The 23,061-nt window shown below is 42.0% G+C and overlaps 1 protein-coding gene across 1 annotated transcript; it reads right to left on the bottom strand.

Annotated features, from left to right (window-relative positions):
- Positions 1-2,117: 2,117 nt before the first annotated feature.
- LOC138662568 (protein Wnt-7a-like) lies at positions 2,118-23,061 on the bottom strand. Its single transcript, XM_069748357.1, has 5 exons — positions 22,515-23,061; positions 22,067-22,225; positions 10,954-11,180; positions 5,501-5,772; positions 2,118-3,848 (listed from the first exon to the last, which is right to left on the bottom strand). Exons 2-5 carry the CDS (start codon positions 22,138-22,140, stop codon positions 3,369-3,371), a joined length of 1,053 nt encoding a protein of 350 aa, XP_069604458.1. The 5' UTR covers positions 22,141-22,225; positions 22,515-23,061; the 3' UTR covers positions 2,118-3,368.

Here is a 23,061-nt window from a genome sequence, read left to right on the forward strand (position 1 = left end):
TTTGCCTTCAGACCGGCCGGACTCTGCCTGCCCTGTGATCTGGTGCTCTGGACTGTGGATGCTGAAACCTTCAGTAAAAAGGTAAAGAGACTGCACCCTTGTGTCCTCGTTATTCACTGCGCCTCACATCATCCACCATCTACACTCTGGGAAGCCCTGGGGACATACTTCACCTGTGGGAAGGTATACCATCTAGCTGCCATCACATCACCCCAGCGGACCCCTAAGCAGCGTCGGTCACCCTGACCGAATACCACAGGTGGCGTCACGAACACTATCCCTTTAAAGACCCTTCCCCCATTTATTAACGGACGTCTCCTAGGGCCACGGACCGGGTCAGCCACCGTGACATCCCCCTTGAGAACCGAAGAGGGCCCGGATCCGAGTACCCCACTGCCCTAACGTGGGCGCTCCAACTCCCCTGTGGCACTTTTCTTGGCTGAGCAGTTAGGACAGCCGGTGACTGAACCCCAGTTATCACCCTTGCTTGGGGAACATCAATACTAAGGAACAACTGGGGGAAATTTAGGGTTAAAATATCTATTAAAGGGGACATGTCATTTGCCATAAATGTGTAATATTGTTACTTTGTGTAAATGCCGCTGTTCTCCTGAATCCAGTGATGATTTTCTTTTTTTCCTGTGCCTCTCTGTTTCTGAGATATGGACCTTTCTTCCTTGTATGTAAATCTACTAAGTGGGTGTGGTCTTCAGCTTTTCTCTATGGGAGTCTTCATGAGAGCCACGCCCAGTTTGCTTCAAAATATTTCCATACAGGGAAGATGGGGTCATATCTCAGGAACGGAGAGGCGCAGGAACTAAAGAAAGACATCGCCGGATTCACGAGAACAGCGGCATTTACACCAGGTAAAATAAATTACATATCTATAGCAAGTGACAAGTCCTCCTTGAAGGTGTTGTGAGGCCCTGCCTATAATACATGAGCTTTAATGAGTGAGATATAACTTACTATTATAGTTAAACTATGCCAGGTGTCCCGATCGTGATGTAGCTCTCTCAGTCCTGAGTCACCGGCATTTTTTGTGTTAGCAGACGACCAGTGCATTGTGTGAAGTGGATTGGCTGACTGCTCATTTCAACAGCTAAGCCAGGCCCATTTTCTTTCTGGATATTCCCACCGTTTTCTGTCTTAACACTGGCTGTGACAGAGAAGGGGGCTGGCTGTCTATAGCTAAGTGAGCCCCTTTTGTCTCTAGACTGGCTGTTGGATGCATTTTTTGTCACGTTGCTTATCGTTTTGGTTAGTTTGCACAAATTATGACACACGTTGTCCCGCTTTAAACCGTGCCCCTTTTTGCTAAGTTACGCCCACTTATTTACATATTACAGTTCTTGAAGGCAAATTGAGTAAGATTTCAGGCTCACTTATCTTATCACTCCCTCCGCCATTGCTTTTCTATACCTCCTCCTGGAGTGATTGCAAAGCATCCCATGTCCCTGGGGTATGCGATCACTTACTGATCGCTGGCAGATTGACTTCAGGGGTTTGCACGAATCATCAAAATAAAGGAGAAACAGCACTGTTATTGATTTATTTGAAGGGGCTGTGTTGTAGATCCCTATATTTAGAAATCATGGACTCCATGGCAAAAGTTGAAACTGAGCCCACCCTATGTACCCCCCCCAGTTGCCATAAAAACAACCCGATGATACTGTCGTGGAGGTCCCATGACACCTACAAAGGACTCGTCCTCCTGTCTAACCACTTAGATGATGCGGTCACCGGTCACCACTGCATCTAAGGTATTAAACTGCTGAGATCAGAGCTATGTAAAACAGCCGGCACCTACCAGGTATGGAGCTCCAAACACTTCCTCCTGACCTGTGCCATACATATAATGCAGATGTTGGGGGACGTAGGTGGATGTTAGGCATATTGAGCACCAGACCCCCAAGGAGTTGTGTGGTCTGTCTCCATAGAAGGTGACAGAGAGGATAAGAAGGGCCCCAGTTGATGTCCCCAGGGTCATAACCCCTGACATATACCGCCATAATACTATAATTGGCACATCTTTCCCGATACTTACTGCTAGTATAAAAGCACTGCCATGAAATACAAAGTTCTTTACTGCGGACGCTACATAATTTATTATTTAAAAAAAAAAAAAAAAAACACTGCCACATCTAGCACTGATACCGTGATTATATGACACTGGCGTGATATCTGGCGCCGTAGATTCTATGACGAGTGTTAATGAGCCGATCCTATGTCTGCGCACTACTCTCGGTACGTGACCATGTGCATGCTTGTGCCATGTGTCTCCATATTACATACTCTGCATGTAGGTGATAACAGAAGTCAGTGCCGCTCTTGTGCCGTAGTCTATGCCTGGTATGGCAGCTGAGCCATATTTAACCAAATGCAATACCAAACACGGCCTTTACGCAAGAGTGGAGCTGTTTCCGGCAAATCTTTTCTAATCTCACAAAACATTTTAAATCAAACTGAGAAACTAATTTGGTCATTACACGTAGGTCAAGACTTCGAGGTTTAAGTCCCAACACGAAAAAAAAATCAGTCCAGGTTAGCAGGAGGCTCTGATCCTCCATGATTTTACTTGCCTGCACAGTGGAGATGCAGAAGATCACGAATATCCTTAGTATGTGAGATTTTAGGAGCTCCACCTTTCCCTATTCGCCTGGACACTAGGGTGTGCGCATTATGTAAGAACCTAACCAAAACCTAACAGGCTTCAAGGGTAAAATAACAAGAGAAACTCACAGTTATATTTCTGGTTCACTGTGTCGCGAAGAAAAAAAAAACATCGATCAGCTGATTGTTGCCATTCCAGCTCCTAGAACCTCCAGCGGAAGCTGTGGCAAGTCAAGTACTTTCCCTGCAGTGGCCACTGCTGGAAAAAAATGGTATTACACATTGACCATTAATTGCCTGACTGTACAAAACAAGAACTGCCTGGGTCCTCCTTGTCAGTGACCAGTTTACAAACCAACACTCAATGTGCCTACTTGACCCCATGTCAGATATCTGAGCCTGAGCTTCTCATCCTTGGTATAGCTGAATAAATCCATTTGAACCATATTTCTTACACATCGTATAAGTTGGGATTTAACGTGTTACCGTGACCTCCAAGGGGAAAAGGTTTACAGCTAAAACACAAGTGAAGAGGTAAAAGGCCACGAGTTGGGGCATCTGACCACGTATGATCAGGTCATGTACTCTCTGCAGCATAGTCGCTCCATGTCTCTTGTCCACCAATGTCTTTTCAGTCCAATGTCTTCTCCATTTAGTGACTCAAACGTTTGCAGTATCACAAAGCAATCCAAAGTGTGTTGTCTACAGAAAATGTGCCACATTTGCCCTCTTGGCCAGTGCCCCTGTGCTCTCTCTCAGTTGCACGTGTAGGCTTGCGTCCTTTCACTGCATGTATTACACGTCACGTGGCAGCACCAGTGAAATTTGCAGTGGCACTGCCACGTGTGGATATACTGGAAGGTCTTATATCCCCGACCACAGCACAAGAGCTCACAGCTGTCAGACAGGGAGGATGTGCGGTTACACAGGCGTCCGTGCGTTCCCATACTTCCCGAGGTGTGGTTCCTCTCGCAGAAGTTAGGGGCGCTGTCTATATACACCAGGTCGGTCTCTGCTGGCTTGTTGTAACTTTGAGGATTTTTAAGCTTGAGAAAAGTTGGGAGCTGTTGACGTCGTCCCCTCATGGGTTCCACCATTACTGCTTCCTTGTACCTGTCCTTTAGCATGAAGCCCACCTCTCTGAAATTAGGCAAAGTCACCCAGCAGGTTTTCACCGTACAGGAGCCGGAGACGCCATGACACTTACACTCCAAGCGGACGTTCTTCTCTAAGAGCTAGAGGTGACAAACATAAGAAGAGATAAGAAACTAACACTGGGACTGAGGTCCACTGTAACATACAGATGACTGTCAATCACAGAGTAGGACCGCCTATGGAGTAGGACCGCCTATGGAGTAGGACCGCCTACTTGACTCCTACTTACAAACACCAGGGATTTCAATGAATAAAATATACATTTTACTTATTCTTTTCTGACAAACTTATATATCATTCTGCTCTGCTTCTCCTTCTTTATACCATGTTGCCCACAGCATTTACAATTTGACAGGTTCCCTTGATAACCACAAAGTATCCGGCAGCTGAGAACCCCAGTGATTAGATCTAATCAGTAGGGAAACCAGGTGGAAAGTGTTCAGTTTCCCTATAGCACCCACAGAGGAGAAATGAAGTACTACACATATCCTTTTGAAATCAACTTCCTCCTGGATGTGTTTGGGTCCTCCAGAAACTATTTGCAGCCACTCTCTGCTCCAATTACTAGAAATGTATCCTAAACAGACGTACCTAAACTCCTTTTAAAAGAAAAAATTTGTATAAAGAACTTTTTCTATATAATTATCTATTGGGGAACCTTCATCCATCTTATCATTTTGATTAATAATTACCTTACAAAAAAATCGCTTCTCAGTTTCCAAGGTCTCTGTTTCCTGTCAAAATCTAAAAAATGTTGTATATTTCATCCATAAATGTAAAATCTAGCAATTTCTTAACTTTGAAATTGCAACACCAAAAAGGAAAAAAAAGTGGAATTCTAGAAATGACAGGATGGACAGACAATTTTCTGATATGTAAATGACGAAAAATTGGAAATAACATTTTCAAAATATTTATATTTTTTTTCCAGGATTTTCATATAATTAACATTTCTATTGATCCTGTTGATCTCCAGAATCCCATGACTTTTCTTGGTGTTTTGCAATTTCGATGTTGAGGAGTGTACATTACATCTTTAATAGATGTGTTGGAGGGTTTTTTTTTAGTAGGTGTTTTCCATCAAATTTTTTCTCGTGTTAGGACTATTCCAAAAATGTTACTTTCCTGGGATTGTTGAGATCTTCAGAGTTTTTTCTCTCTGCTTGCCATAGTGTTACTGCCCAAGAGTGGTGTCTTAAACCACTTTGTATCTGGTATTCCTACACTACATATACTATTAGAGGGCTCAATGAAGTGTAAAGGATAACCTCTGGCTCTCCAGCAGTTTCAACACTAAAAGTGCCAGCATGCCCTGTCTGTTGCAGAGAGTTGTAGTTTTGCAATATCTAAAGGAGCCACTTGTTGGAGACCACTGGTGTAGATGGTCCAGAGATGACTAGGAACGAAAGTTACAGTACATCTTCCGCACCAAGTCTTGGCCACATCTCCTGAGCACCCAGTCCATAAGCCGGTGGGTCCACAGAGACTCAACACTTTAAGTTTGAAGAGGTCACGTGTTGGAAAAACCACCCATCACCTATCAAGCATGTGACAGGCCATGAAGAACTCCTGCTGCCACCAAAGGATTGTCCACTACCAAAAGGGCGTCCAAGAAACATGGAACCAAGACATGAGGAGGCCTGAGCCTGCAGCAGATCATGGAAAAGTACCAAATACTTGCCTATTTTAGGGCCATAAAAAATATAAATTCTTCAAATAATTCTTGCAATACCTTTCTCCCCACAAGATTATTGTGCAGGTTCATGAGGGTGCGGGCATTGCGCTTAACCTCCCTGGCATCCAGGAACTCTTTGGACAAGCGTATTCCATGTTTTACATCTGCAGAGCATCCTCCCCATCTCCATCCTTTATCCTGGTCTTGATTTCCGTGTTTATCCCGGTCACAACCACAGTAGGTCAGATTTCCATGACTGCAGGCATTGGTGATGGCATGGGCAATACCGGCAGAAAGGATGGCATAGTAAAAGGCTGATTCTCGGCTGCCTGTCAAGGAAAAAAAAAAATCAAGATTATTTTGTTATATTTGTATATTTATATGGTTTTTTTCTATAATTTACCATCTATAAAACATGCAGGGATGGGATTCACACAGTAGTTATCACTGTTGCATTGTATTACTGGGGTCCCAAGTTAAAATCCCAAAAAGGACAAAAGCTTCAACATGTTTATTTCCTCATATCTTTTTGGTTTCATCCTCATTATTATCTTGGAGGTCAATTAATTATAGATAGATACTAGACAAGGAAATTCTTTTTTTTACATGTCGGTGCAGGTAGGTTCTCTAATCAAGATAACACTTATCAGTAATCACAGCTGTCATCAAGATTCATTTATTAATGGCATTCTTATTATCCCCTCAAGATGTTATTAACAAAAGCCTAATCATAATGTAATTAATCTGAAGAATTCATTAGTGAGTAACTCAATCATTACATAGTAACATAGTTAGTAAGGCCGAAAAAAGACATTTGTCCATCCAGTTCAGCCTATATTCCATCATAATAAATACCCAGATCTACGTCCTTCTACAGAACCTAATAATTGTATGATACAATATTGTTCTGCTCCAGGAAGACATCCAGGCCTCTCTTGAACCCCTCGACTGAGTTCGCCATCACCACCTCCTCAGGCAAGCAATTCCAGATTCTCACTGCCCTAACAGTAAAGAATCCTCTTCTATGTTGGTGGAAAAACCTTCTCTTCTCCAGACGCAAAGAATGCCCCCTTGTGCCCGTCACCTTCCTTGGTATAAACAGATCCTCAGCGAGATATTTGTATTGTCCCCTTATATACTTATACATGGTTATTAGATCGCCCCTCAGTCGTCTTTTTTCTAGACTAAATAATCCTAATTTCGCTAATCTATCTGGGTATTGTAGTTCTCCCATCCCCTTTATTAATTTTGTTGCCCTCCTTTGTACTCTCTCTAGTTCCATTATATCCTTCCTGAGCACCGGTGCCCAAAACTGGACACAGTACTCCATGTGCGGTCTAACTAGGGATTTGTACAGAGGCAGTATAATGCTCTCATCATGTGTATCCAGACCTCTTTTAATGCACCCCATGATCCTGTTTGCCTTGGCAGCTGCTGCCTGGCACTGGCTGCTCCAGGTAAGTTTATCATTAACTAGGATCCCCAAGTCCTTCTCCCTGTCAGATTTACCCAGTGGTTTCCCATTCAGTGTGTAATGGTGATATTGATTCCCTCTTCCCATGTGTATAACCTTACATTTATCATTGTTAAACCTCATCTGCCACCTTTCAGCCCAAGTTTCCAACTTATCCAGATCCATCTGTAGCAGAATACTATCTTCTCTTGTATTAACTGCTTTACATAGTTTTGTATCATCTGCAAATATCGATATTTTACTGTGTAAACCTTCTACCAGATCATTAATGAATATGTTGAAGAGAACAGGTCCCAATACTGACCCCTGCGGTACCCCACTGGTCACAGCGACCCAGTTAGAGACTATACCATTTATAACCACCCTCTGCTTTCTATCACTAAGCCAGTTACTAACCCATTTACACACATTTTCACATTGCTGTATAGGGAATTGTATCCAATGAGCACTTAATGTCGTTTTATGGATAGGGTGTAAAATCCTATCCATAGACTAGAGACAGGGCAGGCGCAGACCACCGTGTATTCTCTCATCTGAGAGAATCGGGATGATTATGCAAATCACACTCTGATCAGATCCAATTCTCTCGGATAAAGAGAAGATGGAGAAAAAAAAATGTCTACCTCTTCTCCATTGTGTCAGTCCGTGGAAATCGAACTGCACCCAGGTGCAGTCCAATGGTTTCCACTGACTTGCATTGCCAAGTGCGATCTGAGTATCTGATCAAACTCAGGCATGCAGCTCCAAAAAGAAGCTTGAGGCGAAACGCGCGTCGGGGTGTGGGGACGCCACTGCAAACAGTCCTGACCGCTCCTACCTTGTGCATGCTTACATTCCCTTATACACAGCTGTTTACTGGACATTTATAATATCAATATGTTACTTCCATTATCTCGCTTTGGATAGTAATTTTGTCTGTTATTACTGGGCAGTCTTTACTAAATATGATTGACCAATGTTGTTGACTGTATTAAGACCGATACTGAACTATGTACCCGGGTCCCTCGGTGGGAGGTTTATGATTAATAGTTTGCCTTCTACCATGTATTGGGTGTCAGTGTGCACTATTAGAATTCTATTCCCTCATGCGCCATACTTTCTTAGTAGAGATCTCACCTTACAGTGAAATGTATTGGGTGATATGAGGAGTCATTGGATGCGACCTACATAGATTGTTTTCCTTTTATATTAAATTTGCAGTCCGCCGTATTATGCGTGTCAGCAAGCACTGTAGAATCCTATTCTCTCTTCTCTATACTTTCATAGAGGGTCTGTGTCACAGTATACAATATTATTATTAGGTAGCATTTGCATTGGTCAGGACACACTGACGTCCCTTAGTATAATTTTTTCTATTTTAATTGATTTTAAATGTATTCTAATAAAGATTAACCATGATTCTCTAGTTACTTTGGGGCCTGGGTGTTTTGTTAAAGTTCACACAAGTGTATAAAAAAATCATTGGAGTTTCATCTAGAAAACTCGGATGATTTTTTTTTCTTACTGGTCATGCATGTGAAATCTGTTTTTGTACAGTAAAAGTTGTTAAAAATGTACAAGTCTAAATACAGTTTCCTATATAAAAGAATTGTAATGTATTCATAATAAATCAGATGCTATACAGTGACTCCCTTTAACATCTGATTTTTTATTTTTTTGTACACATGGACTGGAATGGACGAGTCTCATTCGACCATTCGACACCCGGAAGAAACCAGCAATCCTTTTTCACATGCAGATTGAATAACATTGGTCCTACTGACAGCACTAGTGGAAAATCCACTAGTGTGAACTTGGCCTTATGCGAAAATCAAACTAAAATGTCCACATTTAACGAGATTGATAGGAGTGCAAACTTTTTCTGCAACGGTTCACACAGGTCAGATTCTACATGGATTGAAGCACGGATCCTGCACCTAAATCTGCATTACATGTGTGTCAACGGTTTTTTTTTTGCAACCTTTTTCACGTGCATTGCAAATATTTTTTTTGCAGATTTTTAGTCCTGCTGCAGAAATAAATGCAGCACAAAAAAAGTGGTAATTTCCCATGGGTTTACGTATAAGGACATCCAAGGGTTAGATAGTTGATTGCATGACAACAAGGCTTCTGATCATGTGGAACAAACTGCAAATTCATGGAGCAGCAGGTCGGCCTTGGATTTCCGCAGCGGACAATACGTCAGGGTTTTTTTTTTACAGGATAGGTGAATAAATATATGATGCCTCCGGGGTCTGACTGCAGGACACCGAATTGGGGTCCCAAAGTCCCCTGTGTGCCATTGTCTGATCTAAACGGACACCATTGGATAAAGCACTTTAGCAATGCCAGTGATAACATCCACACAGAACTGTGCATAAATACCATTGTGTCCACCATAGAAAATTACCCAAATAATGATATAAAAGATAACACAACATATGGAAAGAAATATTTATCTAATGCAAACACGGTAACATTGCAATCACTGGTGATTTACTGCCGGGAGACAAAGGAATTTGGAAACACATTTCGTGATTGTCTTCTGGACAGAGGAAGATAATAAAACATAACGTGATACAGAATATTTTCATTTATATATATATATATACACGATTCAGTGAGTATTTATACTATAGAGTGAGTTACGATGACAGGACGGGATTGTATACATTTCTCATTGTTATATATGTCCTCGCAACAGTGCAATGCAGGGAGTAAGCAACGGATTAATGTACAATACCTTTCTATGAATAAATTGCTTTATGAGCTTATATTTGCCCAAAAGATGTACTGAGGGGCCCGAATAGAAATTTGTGTTCCCCCCAACAATCATGGTCCATGAAGGACTAAGCCCCACTGTAAAGCAGCAGTCAAAGAGCCGCATAACTCGGACAACAATCGCAACGCAACGCTCGGACTGGCCGGCGGCTCTCCTGACCTGAGCGTGGCATCATGTGTTTCTATGCAGTTGTCACACTTGGGTCAAGAGAGCAGATGGCCAGTCCGAGCATTCCGATGCAATCGTCGGCCATGTTATACGGTCATCTGACTGTGCCCCTAGGATCATTTTGGATCCCATAGATCAGATCCACAGAACTCTGGAATGTATCTCCTGTCCATTAAATAGGTGGCAATGCACAATAGACTTAAGGTGGCTGAACTCACCATGCTTAGAGGTTAAAGGATTGGGCATACTGAATTCCAAGATGCCCAATTGTTTTGTTTTTAAGAGGAGATAATCTACCACTAGAGGTGTTTGACAGCGTCTTATGACCTACTTCTCATTCAGAACATATGCACACTTGGCTGTAGTGAGCATGCATAGTACGGGCAGTTCAGCAGACACCTATCATTAGGCTACGGCCAATTTTAGTCATATAGTTGTACTGCTGTTCTGTTACGTCCAATACAGGCACTTGACCATTTTCAGGCACCCAGGCCCACATGCATCAGTGACCCATGAAACCATAATTACATCCCTGGATATACCAATTCTTAAAGACAAAGGCATCAGATATTCATTGGCAGATCCTACTGTTGGAATACCCCATTATCTTCAGGTTATAATCCCTGAAACACACAATTTAAGAAACAGTAGACAGGAAAGGGCATTTGAAGGACATAAGGTGCCCACATAAATTGGGTAAATGTCGGCCAGGTGGGCTTGCCATACCGTCTAGTGTGTAGGGAAGTCACCCAATTCTCCACCAATGGAAGATATTTTGAATTTTAACCTGCCCAATTCTTGGTCCCAGTGAGATAAGATACCATCAGAAAAGTATGGCAATGTCTTGTCTCCCTCTTCGTTTTGACATACCAAGTAGGCTTGTCGGAGACAATGATCCATGTTTATGGGGGACCAGGTAAGATTTCGGTAGTTGTTGGCCAAAGGTACCAACCTAGACCTCCGATGTTTGGCCACCTCAATACAGTGGAAGGCAATCTTCCACTTGGAATTCCAGCAGCTAGAAAACCGTACAATGTCTGCCCCTTGCGTAGGTCTCATGCCAGGCTTCTATAATATTATTATATATGTCAGGCACCTCACACGTACCTACTTTTAGCTCCGGTCCAAAGAGACTTGGTTCCGCCAAAGAGCTACAATTCCATCGGCTTTGCTGAAACTGATAACGACATTCTTCGGTTCCTAAACGTGCGCCCGTACCTATGGCTACCATGGCATCTGGACGGGCTTCACAGATGCTTCTCTGTCTCGGTGAAAGGCCTGGCATTTTTCGGCAGATAATACTGGCCCCAAGAGCTAGGACAGAAGACACACCTCTGACAAAGAGAAGACAAGGAATGATATAACCTTTAGAGGACGGTAATGGCGGCATGATCAGTGTAAATAAAAAAAAAGCCAAAAAGAATGAATAAAACGAACTTGATCATTTACATAGTCTGACAATTTTGGAATTAAAAAAAAATAAATTGTAAGTCAAAAGTTACACAATGGATGCGCAGTTTTATAGAGTGGAAATTGGGGCATGAAGATAGTGAGGAGAGACCTGCACCTGCTCCCTTCAAGTGGTATAACACCATGAAAAGACCCTCTTATAATTGCAATGCTGCTAGTTTCCGGGGCATTGAGACAGTACAACCTCATTAATATTGATTCACCAGAGAACTGAGGGTCATTCATACATTGTAGTACATAGATTTCCTCTACTGATGCACACTATGAAATGGAGAAGCAATTGGGAAAATGGGCCCAACAAGCAGAGCCCTGGTAGCAGTCATAGATGTGAAGACACCTAGAGGCACACCGTGGGTTACACGACTTCTCATGGATTGATGTTGGATATAAAGTCTATCACATCATACAGATATATAGATACCATGGACATAAAATAAGCCAAAACCTAGCACAAGTGGATTATTCTGAAGTTAAAGGGGTCGTCCCTTGTAAAATTATATTGTACCACTGGGTTACAAAGATCAGTGGCTCACGCTGTCTTCAGTGATTGTCTGCAGTGTGAAGAACACTGTAGACATCACATCACTGCTGCAGCCAATCAACAAATATTGAAGCAGCAGAGAAACAGGTGGTGGACCCAAAGAGGGCGAGTTAACAGTTGTTTGTTATTTTAGACCTCTGCAACTCAATGGCACAATACAATTCTAAAACAAACAGCCGCTTTAAGATCATGTGCTGCCATGTCTTCCGCTCCAACATATGGCAGCACTATTTTATTTCATCATCTATTTTTTGTTTTGTGTATCATTTGCTTTTCTCCTATGAGAAAAAAATGTGATGGCGGTTTCTCAAGCTTCTCTTTGTATTAGGGCTCACTCACACCACATCCGATTTTCCCGTATAATTGCTATCTGCGGTGTTCACAGACAGTACTTGCACATATGATATTCTACGGGGCTGTGCACATATCCAATTTCTTCCTTGTACTGATTGGTTCACGGAAAATATCCAATTTTGATCTGTGACTTGCATCAGTGAGTCCGTTAAAAAATCAGACCACACTCAGATAACATTCGAGTGGGGTCCGATTTTCACGGAGTATAAAAAATGAAAAAGGTGGAGAAGCTTTTTTTTAAAAAATGTCTCCACATATGACACTCGGACACACATTGACCAAAACTCTGATCAAAGTCAGAATAATCGGTTTGTTTTTCTTATATGCAGAACAATTGGACATGTGAATGATCCTATCATACAAAGTTCTCAATAAGAGCTCCCAAGGTGGGTCAGACAAAGTTTTAAACGGTATAAACGCCCTCGGAAGAAGTAAGGCAAAACGTGCGTCAGGGTGGAGGGACATATCATTACCTGTCTGGTGGACTTGATCAATATTTCTGGTTTTAGGTAATAAGTACGTTTATACATTAATCCACTTTGGGCACCATGGGACACTTAGTATGACAAGCTAATATATGTTGTTCACAAGTATATTTACTAAAATTAATATTAGCCAGCAACTATTTTGTTTGTTATCCTATATATTGCCCAAAAAAGGTTTTGTTACTGCATCTACTCTTGGCATGAGACACCTTATTGTTTATATTTTCTTATTGTATAACTTTTGTAAGTTAATAAATAATTAATTTTTTATGCCTAATAATTTTTTTTTTTCCAAAGAACTTTATTGGAATTTTGTATTTTAACCTGGAGGGGGGGGGGGGGGGGGGGGGGGGGGAGGGGAGGGGGGGGAATGAAAGGAGGGGAGGAAGGGAGGGGGGAGGATATGAGTAAAGGGGAGTAGGGGAGGGCAAATACAGTACATGACAAGTAATACTTTGAAAAGCAATAACAATTCAACGTAGAGTAATGCAAGGGATGCCTAATAATTTTTAAGACGCTTCTTGAATCTAAGAAACCTATTGTATCAGGAGTCATTATATTTTCTATTGATTATGAAGTTTTTCCCTTTCTAAAGTAAGGGTTTTTGGGACAATTATGTTTATCATATTCCTAGTTAAGCGTGTAGGTGTGCTAGGCTATGTTCACATGGAGTCATGGTTTTAGACACTTTTTTTATACATGGCATTTTTATTTATTTATTTCCTTTCATTAGCTCCAAATTTGCACAAATATGTGGCAAAACACCAATGCAAATACAAAAGTGAAATCAGCAATGAAATAATTAACCTGTTGTGTTTTCCAAATTTGCCCCACATGCCACTTTTTGCGCTGAAATTTCCATAATGAGCATATGAGAGTTGTAAAAGCTCATCAGCATGTCTACTACTATATTCACACGTGCAACTCAGAGTAGAAAATCTTCAGCAAATATGTCATCTGCACCCTCAGTATGTATGTCTGTAACAGACTTCTCATTTTATGTTGTGACAGTTAAAGGGGTTGTCCGGCCACATTCCGACTAGACGTATCTTGCGTCGTTCAATTCCCTTGTATTGAGCGAGGCTGCACACATCTAGTCGGCATGTGACTTGTATGCAAATCACATACTTGCGGTCACATGCTCGCCAGCTCCTGACGCCGACACTGGAGAATGTGTACACCGCATACTGTGAAGATTCACAAGTCTGCAGTTATATAGGGTGCCTACAACCCCTTTAATAGACTAAGATGCTGCAGGTATTGGTACCAAATTCAACTTGTAGCATTTAGACGCGATCGGGTTAAAATGAGAAACTTTGTTCTCCCATTGTGCCAGGCTGGGCAAAGATGTCGGGGGCAGTGGGGGCGGAATGGTAGCAGATAACAGGTCATGAAATCCTCTATCGATCTATCCACAGCCTGTAACTGAACTACCCAAAACAACACAAGGGGCCTTTCTCTGCCAGCCTCCCAGAACAAAACGCCTGTGTGTCCCGCTAACAGATCAAGCGTTCTGTCACTTAACACTAAAGTCACGTTTTTATTATTTATTTATCACGGAATACAAGGGATGCCCACTTGGGCCTCATGAGAGCGAGAAGCTGATGAAACCGGGAGGGGGACAGTGTGCGCTTCGCCATTTCGGCTTTATATTAAAACTACATATGTGTCGGCACCTTCTAAATAAAACGAAGATGGGCGGATTTATCATAACTGTCTTTGTTGTCCACAACAACCAATCACAGCGCAGATTTCATTTTGTAAGAGCAGTTTAAGATGTGAAAGCGGAGATCTGATTGGTTGCTATGGACAACAAAGAGAGATTTTAGGCCTAGTTGCCTCGTATGTGCATCTGTGTAGTATCAATAGTAGATGGGGCCTACTGGCACCTCAAAAGTAGCTTCCTACTGGTGGGATGATAGGGAAATAAGAGGGGGTCAGGGGCACTATGATAAATAATAATAATAACAATATTGTGAAAACCAAGGCACTCATACTGTTTATGTAAAATGCCCCCTGCTGTCTGCTTCTCCAAGATGTGCAAAGCCCCCCATACACATTAGACTAATGTCGGCCGGACCCACCAATATCATTGGGTTCGGTGGAAGTCTAATATGCATTGGGACGCTGAACAGATAATGTCGGAGAGTTAACCCTTTCATAACGGAGCCTGTTTTCACCTTCCTGACCAAACCAATTTTTACTATTTTGACCACTGTCACTTTATGAGGTAATAAATCTGGAAATATTGATAGTATCCCACTGATTCTGAGATTGTTTTCTCATGACATATTGTACTTCATGATAGTGGTAAGATTTCTTCGATATGACTTGTGTTTATTTGCGAAAATATCGGAAAATTTTTAAAAATTTTGCAATTTTCAAACTTTGAATTCTTATGCCCTTAAATTAAAGAGTCGTATCACACAATAGTTAATAAATAACATTTCCCACATGTCTACTTTACATCAGCACAATTTTTTAAACAATTTTTTTTTTTTTTTTTGCTGGAAGTTATAAGGGTTAAAAATTGACCAGCAATTTCTCATTTTACCAACAACATTTACAAAACCATTTTTTTAGGGGCCACATCACATTTGAAGTGACTTTGGGGGATCTATATGATAGAAAATACCCAAAAGTGACTCCATTCTAAGAAGTGTACCCCTCAAGGTGCTCAAAATCACATTCAAGAAGTTTATTAACCCTTCAAGTGTTTCACATGAATTAATGGAATGTGGAAGGAAAAAATTAACATGTAACTTTTTTTTCACAACATTTTTACTTTAGACCCAATTTTTTTTATTTTTGCATGGGTAACAGGAAAATTGGACCCCAAAATTGTTGTGCAATTTGTCCTGAGTACACCGATACTCGATATGTGGGGGGAAACCACTGTTTGGGCGCATGGCAGAGCTCGGAAGGGAAGGAGCGCCGTTTAATTTTTTATGTAAAATATGTCATGTTTGGAGATCCTCTGATGTGCCTAAACACTGGAACCCACTCACAAGTAACACCCTTTTGGAAACTAGACACCTCAGGGAACTTATCTAGATGTATGATGAGTACCATGAACCCCCCAGGTGCTTCAGAGAAGTTTATAACGTTGAGACATGAAAATAAAAATAAATCACAATTTTTCCCACAAAAAAAACCTTCTTTTTGCTCCTAATTTTTATTTTCACAAGGGTAACAGGGGAACATGGACCCTAAAATGTGTTGTGCAATTTCTCCTGAGTACACCAATACCCCATATATAGCTGAAAACTACTTTTGAGGCACAGTGCAAAGCTCAGAAGGGAAGAAGCGCCATATTGGAGTTCAGATTTTACTGTTAAATCGAGAGGCCAGAAAAGAAGAACCCCCATAAGTGACCAATTTTACAAACTACACCTGCTAATGAATTTATGAACAGGTGCAGTGATCATATTGACATCACAAATGGTTCACACAATTTTATATGATTGGGTACTGAAGAAATAATAATTACATTTTTATGACCAAAATTTTGTTTTAGCTCAAGATTTTACATTTTTACACTGGGAAATGGGTAAAAATGACACAGAGATTTGTCCCACAATTGCTGCTGAATGTGGCAATACCCCATATGTGGCTGTACAGTACTGCTTACCCATACAGTGAGAATCGGGAGGGACGGAGCTCTATTTTCTTAATGGACGACAAATGTTGCTAGAATAGTTTATATACAGAGCCTCTAAGTGCTAGAAGAACAGAATCCCCCCTCAAGTGACCCCATTTTGGAAATTATACACCTTTGGAAATGTATCTACAGGTGTAGTGACGATTTTGACTCCATGGGTGTTTTCCAGAAACAGACAGCAGCGGATATTGCTGAGTAAAAATTGCAAACTGCCATTGTGGTGCCCATACGTTGTAGTGACCAGTATGTTCTAGGCCCCAGTACGTTGTAGTGCCCACCTCATGCTTCTGGAGACACACACCTGTAAATTAGGAGGGCTATCATTGCTACTGAAATGCCAAACCTGTCGGCTATAAATGTGGTTTAGGTATACTGTGGGAGAGGGCATTTGGATTTGGGAGTGCAGAATTTGCTGAATTTCTTTTGGGAGGCGTGGAGATATAGCTATTTTCCATTGCCTTTGTACTATAAGTAATGTGGAAGCCCCCTATATTTCCGTTGAAACAGATGACAGAGCTGAGCGGGTAATAGCTTTTTTTGTGGACTCAATTGAAGTTTTTGTATGGAACATTTTACATGACATTTAGGATCACATTTATCCAGCGCACTACAGTGAGCACTTACATCTAAATCTCCGAGTGACTTCATTCAGATGAGACCCCCGAGAGATCTATTCATTATCATGCGGCAGCAGAGTTACTCTGGACTCCATCTGGCCTCTGTTCCGCGGTTTCCTTCATTTCAGAAGTGCACAAAACTGTGGCCGACGGCGCTTTTATGCTTGCCCAAAAGACGGACACCGAAGGATCATAGGTCAGATAGTATCCACAGTGCCTCCATCTGCCTCATTATAGGGAACCTTCCACCAGAGGTTAAGTGTGACTCACGTATTTCAGAGATTTACACAAAAACTCCGATGTAAGGGCTCAGCACAGAGTGCAGGATAAATGTGTGCCGAGCCTTACTGTGATCTTTGGAGGAGATACTTTTTGGACTCCCAGAAAAGTTGGCAAAACTCCTGAATCCTGTCTGGGAAAACAATGTTTCAAAAGTTTTTTTATTTTTCTGCGTGATTCTGGTGGTGCTCCATCATCAGAAAGAAATCCAAGGTCGAAGCAGATATTTAGGGGTTGGTCATGCAACATTTTAAAGCCTAAATTATCCTCTCAGCCATGCTTTTCAATTGGCTCTTCCAGTTTCTGACCAATTCAACTGTTATGCAACTTTCTAATACACTTTCTGTATGAGTTTTGGACATGTTCAAGACTTCTGCTTGCTGTCAGTGGAAACCTCGATCATGTGGTAGGCACAAAGGTGCATGGCTTGTTACATGACATAGCTCTGATAACCAGACCATATGTATCGTGCCTCTCTGAGTCTCCCATCACATGATTGGGACTGATATTTACACTATTAAATTAAATAATGAAGGATCCCAGGTCAATGACAAGAAGCAGAGATGTGGAAAACAGTCAAGAATTCAAATGGAATGTATATAAAAAAAAGCCAAAAAAAGGATTTTGTAACCGAAACGTTGCCACGCCGTTCAGGCAATAAAGTCCACTTTTTTTTCTATTTTTTTGTGCTGTTTTTCTTATTTTGCTCATATTGTTGGAAGCCATTGGACTACTGGCTGGGAGAGCTTTGCACTACGGTTAAGGTATTTTTGGATGCTGTTCCAATTTTGTATATATGTGTATATATATATATATATATATATATATATATATATATATATATATTGTCTAAGGGTTTGGCTGTCTGTCCTGGAAATCCCGCGTCGCTGATTGGTTGAGGCCGCCAGGCCTCGACCAATCAGCGACGCGCACAGTCTCTGATTGGTCGAGGCCGGCTGGCCTGTAGATGTTGCTGATTGGTCGAGGCCGACAGGCCTCGACCAATCAGCAACGGGCACAGTCTCTGATTGGTCGAGGCCAGCCGACCTCGACCAATCAGCGACGGGCACAGTCTGCCGCGAATTCTGGAATCATCATTGTCCTCCACTGCTGTCAAGTGCCGCCATTGTGTTGTCTAAGGGTCTAATTGTCTGTCTGTCTCGGATATCAGCCAATCAGCGATATTAGTGCGGGATTTAAACACCACTGACAGCGCAACATACATACATACATACGTATTCTAGAATACCCGATACTTTTGAATCGGGCCAACATCTAGTATAGATATATATATATATATATACTGTATATATATATATATATATATATATATATATATGCATATATGCATATCTATATGGTGTATATATCTGCAGCTCATCTAGCAGTCAGAGTGACATGCCTCACCCATTTCCCATGCAGTCGCTTGTTTAATTAAGATTGATTTTCCTTTCTGTCTGGTCTGGTATAACGTGTCTGGAACATGCCTAGATATTACAGCCATGTCTACCTTGGGCACATCTGCCAAAGTACATGAATAAGAGGCAGCTATGTGGCATGACTTTATACAGTATATAACGTCCAATCCATTCCTGGGATATATGATCATGAACTACTTTACCTAGTAAAAACGACTCCTTAGTTTAGGGTATGTGGACACTGCAGAAAGAGGTGATTTTTGCAACTTCGGTCTATTGACATGGAGCAAGCAGACCAAGTTCTCGTGTCTATGGTTGGTCATTTCAATGGGCAGCATCAGCATGTAATACTACATCACTAGTGGCAGTGCTGGGGGAGATATGTGGATGGTATAGTACTGTATGGACTTTATCCACCATATATCTGACACAAGCAAACACACCCACGGAGACAAACTTTTTTCTAAAACTTCACGCTTTTTTTTTGTTTGCTAAAGTTACTGCACTTTCACAAAACTTTTGACATTCAAAAGAAACATTTCAGAAAGTTTGATTGGTGGAATCCGAGTGCTAAGACCTCTACTGATCGCTAAAAAGAAGGGCAAAGGTACCCAGCTGATCACTACTTTCCTCCAAGGGGCTCAATAGAAAAGTTTATGGCCCCTTTTTGTCAGTTATGTGTTTTTTATAAGAGTTGATTCTTTTTTTGTCTTGTGGTATGTGTTGCTGTGTTTTTGCGTCAAATTCTTCAAACTAGAGCACACTAGTTGATGAATTTTGTGCAAAATCAAAGATGTTCTTTTTTTTTCTTTTATCTTTTTTGTGCCTTTTTAGAGGAAAAAGTTGCATGAGCCTTTAAAATGATACATGCAACTGTAACATTTGCGCACACAGCGCATATTTCTGAAGAGCAAAAAATAAATCACTCCACAGGGAGGGTGGTCGTGATGATGATCATGGTGGTGGTGGTCATGGTGGTGGTGGTCGTGGTGGTCGCGGTGATAGTCGTGGTGATGGTCGTGGTGGTGGTCGTGGTGATGGTCGTGGTGATGGTCGTGGTGATGGTCATGGTGGTGCGGAACTGCAGTTCATTTGAACACAAATGTTTTGTCTTTTTAAAAAGTCGCAAAATAAAGATTCGGACACAAGTATCCTCAATACAAAGTGCACGCTGGTGAACTAACAAAAAAAAATCAAACAAGTAAAAAATACGCCTCCTGACGAAGACCGGCGAAACGCGCGTTGAGGCGGCAGGCTAGGACTTCAGATGGTTTTCTGCATGTAGGTATTCTCTCCTTTTACGTACTTTATTATTCTTGGCATCCCCTGACCTTATACATATGTGTGCACTTTATCCCATTTCTCCCTATCCCGGCACTCCATGCACTTTGCATACTATTTAGGATTGGTGTGCTTCCAGCATAGGTTTTGAATGGGGCCTGGGTGGCTTAATTAGTGTAGCACCTGTATTATTACAGCACTTTAGCTAGCATTTGCACCTTAGAATTTACATTCGGTATTTGCACAATTATACTATTTTTTTGATTTTGTTATTTCTTTAGTATTAGTGCTATTTTTTTCAGTACATGGTCAGGGTCTGAGCTATTGTTATTTATGCGGACCACCTGTATCTGTCTTTTACCTGCTTGGTAGTGTTTATCTTGCTTTGTTATATTGTATCAATAAATATTTGTTATATACTCCTTTGGGTCTCTTATGTTTGAGTTTTCCCTGGTTGTGTTAAGTAAAAAATACACTGCAAAATAGGTGCAAAGTAAAAGAAGAATTTGGCACAAAAAATAAACGGGCTTAAAAAAGAAAAGCTGAACAAAAAACAGGCATAAATACAATAATGAATCAGGCACCACAAGTGCGTTTTCAGTCTCCAGCCCTCCGCATCTCCTTGGCTTCAGTAATCGCTGAGAGTCTCAGTAATCAGACAAAGGGGGTATCTATAGAAGGTCCTGGGGTTGCATTCGCACCCCTGTCGTGAAGACTAGGAGGGCCTAAAAGGGCTCCTTAGCTCATATAAGAAGATCAATAGTTTTTACTCCTGAAAGTTGGATGCCCTATCTCGGTCACTGTGGTTCCAGCCACTAGGACCCCACTGACCCTGAGAATAAAGCAATGGTCGATCGTGTGCACCTCCGCTCCATTCATTCTTATGGAAGGGCCAAAGACCATCTGAGCGCAGCTCTTGGCTATATCTGGTGGAATGAATGAAGCAGCGGTGCGTACCATTGACCACTGCTCAATTCACACAGGCCCAATTTTCGGGATCGGTGGGGTTTCCACTAATCGTAATCACAGCGATCAAGATGCTGTCACCTATCCTATAGATATGGGATAACGTCCAAACCTGAGAATAGCCATTAAAACCCAAACCCACCACTGACTCGAATCCCCGCTGATCAGAATGGATCTCAATAGCAAGTGAAAAGTTTTGTTAAAGTTCAGTTTCTCTCTAAGTCATCAGTCTTGGATTGGTGCTGAATTATAGCCACCTTTTACCGCTCCTAAAGAGGTTGTCACCCAGAATAATAAATCTGCTTATTTATTGTATATTTATAGAGAACATATTCTTATATATCAGAGACTTTCATGCATGGTAATTCCCTAAATGAATATTATCAAGGGAGTCGGTGCATTAATAGATCCCACACAAAACAGTTGGGTAGCTAGGGGGTATTTAAAAGTTTTGTGAACTTTGGACCTCTTTGGTAATACAAAGTCCTCACTGCACATAATATAACCATATTCTGGAACTGCTACACTTCTTTTCCAGCTCATCTGATTTCACATGTACCTGGATCCTGCACTGTGGTAATGAACAGGTCAGCGCAGCACATTGCCATATGTGAAGAATACAGACAGGGTGCCCAGAGATCACACAGGGGCACCCGGAAGAGGACTTCCCCACATCATACTAAGGAAGGGGGGAGTGATGGACGGAACAGGTGGGGGGACCAGTTGTGCCAGGAGGAGCGGACTACAGCTGCCAGACTGCTGCATTCTTTGAGAACAATCCGCTCTAGACTTGCACATACACACATACACATACATACAAAGCCAGGAGGAATGAAAAATATGAGAGCGCAGGTTGCTGGCAGGGAAATAGGTTGCTGTAGAGACAGGTGTGTTTGTTTGCCAAATCCGGGGGTGGCGCCAGGTGGTATTTTGTCACAAAAACCATCACTTGTGGCGACACTGCCCATTGTAGGCGAGGGCAGACATTGGCACACCTTGCTCATTCTTTAGCTACTACTTCTATGCCAGCTTACATTGCATGTACCGCTTATAATCAATACCCCAATAATCTGGGGGGGCTTTCATTTGCTAACCCGATCAACATACCTGTCCTGTCTACAATGACTGAATGTAGATCTTGCACTTACCCTTCTCCGCAGAGCATCAACCCAACGTAGAGCACGGTGTGACACAGGTCCAACACGCTCAGCTTCAGTCTCATACTGTTTTCGGGCCGTCCCTTACCCCACCTGTCAGTCTGTAGGAGTTTTTTTTTTCTTCTTTGAAGATTACTGGTCACATTCTACCTGTAGGATTGGGAAAAATAAAATAAAAAAGTGCATGGGTTACGGATGAGCAAAAGGAGGCTCTGGATGAAAAGAGATTGAGCTTCCCGGTCTACAGAGATGTCAGTGTTCCTTCCAGATGCAAAGCGCCACACAATGCCACTGGTGTCTGACACTGCTTCCCTCCCCTGATGCCTCCTTGAACGCCTCCGAAATCTCCAAGGAGCTCCATGCCCATCTCCAGCAGTTCAATAATAATAATAATAATAAAAATAATATTAATAATAATAATAATTAAAAGCACCAGTACCTTCTCCTGGGCACACGTCCTGTCCTTTAGCCTGGCGAGACGACGTAAGGTCACCTGTGGACAGGTGGCTTCAGCCTCCATACCTCGCAGATGAGCAGATCCCCGCACTTGTGCCTGCCCTGGACTAATTTTACCTTTATGTTTGGAGGCGTGCGATAGTTTTCGGATGGGGTGGAGGGGATGGGGGGGGGGGGGGGGGTGTGAAGGAGAAGGTGGGTTAAACAATTCACTTACTGCTGCCAAAAAAATATTCTCTCCTATTCATTGCTCCAGCACCTGCCCCCTCCTTTGAGAACGAGGACTGGAAAGGTGGAGGGGGGCGAATAACTCGCTGGGTGGGACATACTGTCAAAGGAACAGCAAGCGATATTGCTTACAATCACGGTGCTTGCGGCCAGGTTGTCTTCAGATCCAGCTCCCGGGAGCAAAAAAAAATAAAAATAAAAAAATGGCAAAAAAAAAAAAAAAAAAAAGATGAATGTAGCAAGGTGAAGGCAATGTAGCCTGCAGGGCTGTCAGCACATAGGGAGCGAGGGGGGAAACTGGG

This window comes from Ranitomeya imitator, chromosome 2 (assembly GCF_032444005.1).
Source record: "Ranitomeya imitator isolate aRanImi1 chromosome 2, aRanImi1.pri, whole genome shotgun sequence".
In the NCBI taxonomy this organism is placed as follows: domain Eukaryota; kingdom Metazoa; phylum Chordata; class Amphibia; order Anura; family Dendrobatidae; genus Ranitomeya; species Ranitomeya imitator.

What these genes read in the sequence shown, in the direction of transcription:
- LOC138662568 (XM_069748357.1), bottom strand. Translation starts at nt 22,140, where the DNA reads ATGAGACTGAAGCTGAGCGTGTTGGACCTGTGTCACACCGTGCTCTAC. An exon ending in TTGATGCTCTGCGGAGAAGG is followed by an intron (nt 11,181 to 22,066) that starts GTAAGTGCAAGA and finishes TCTCTTTGTCAG; the next exon opens with AGGTGTGTCTTCTGTCCTAG. An exon ending in ATAATCTTGTGGGGAGAAAG is followed by an intron (nt 3,849 to 5,500) that starts GTATTGCAAGAA and finishes TGTCACCTCTAG; the next exon opens with CTCTTAGAGAAGAACGTCCG.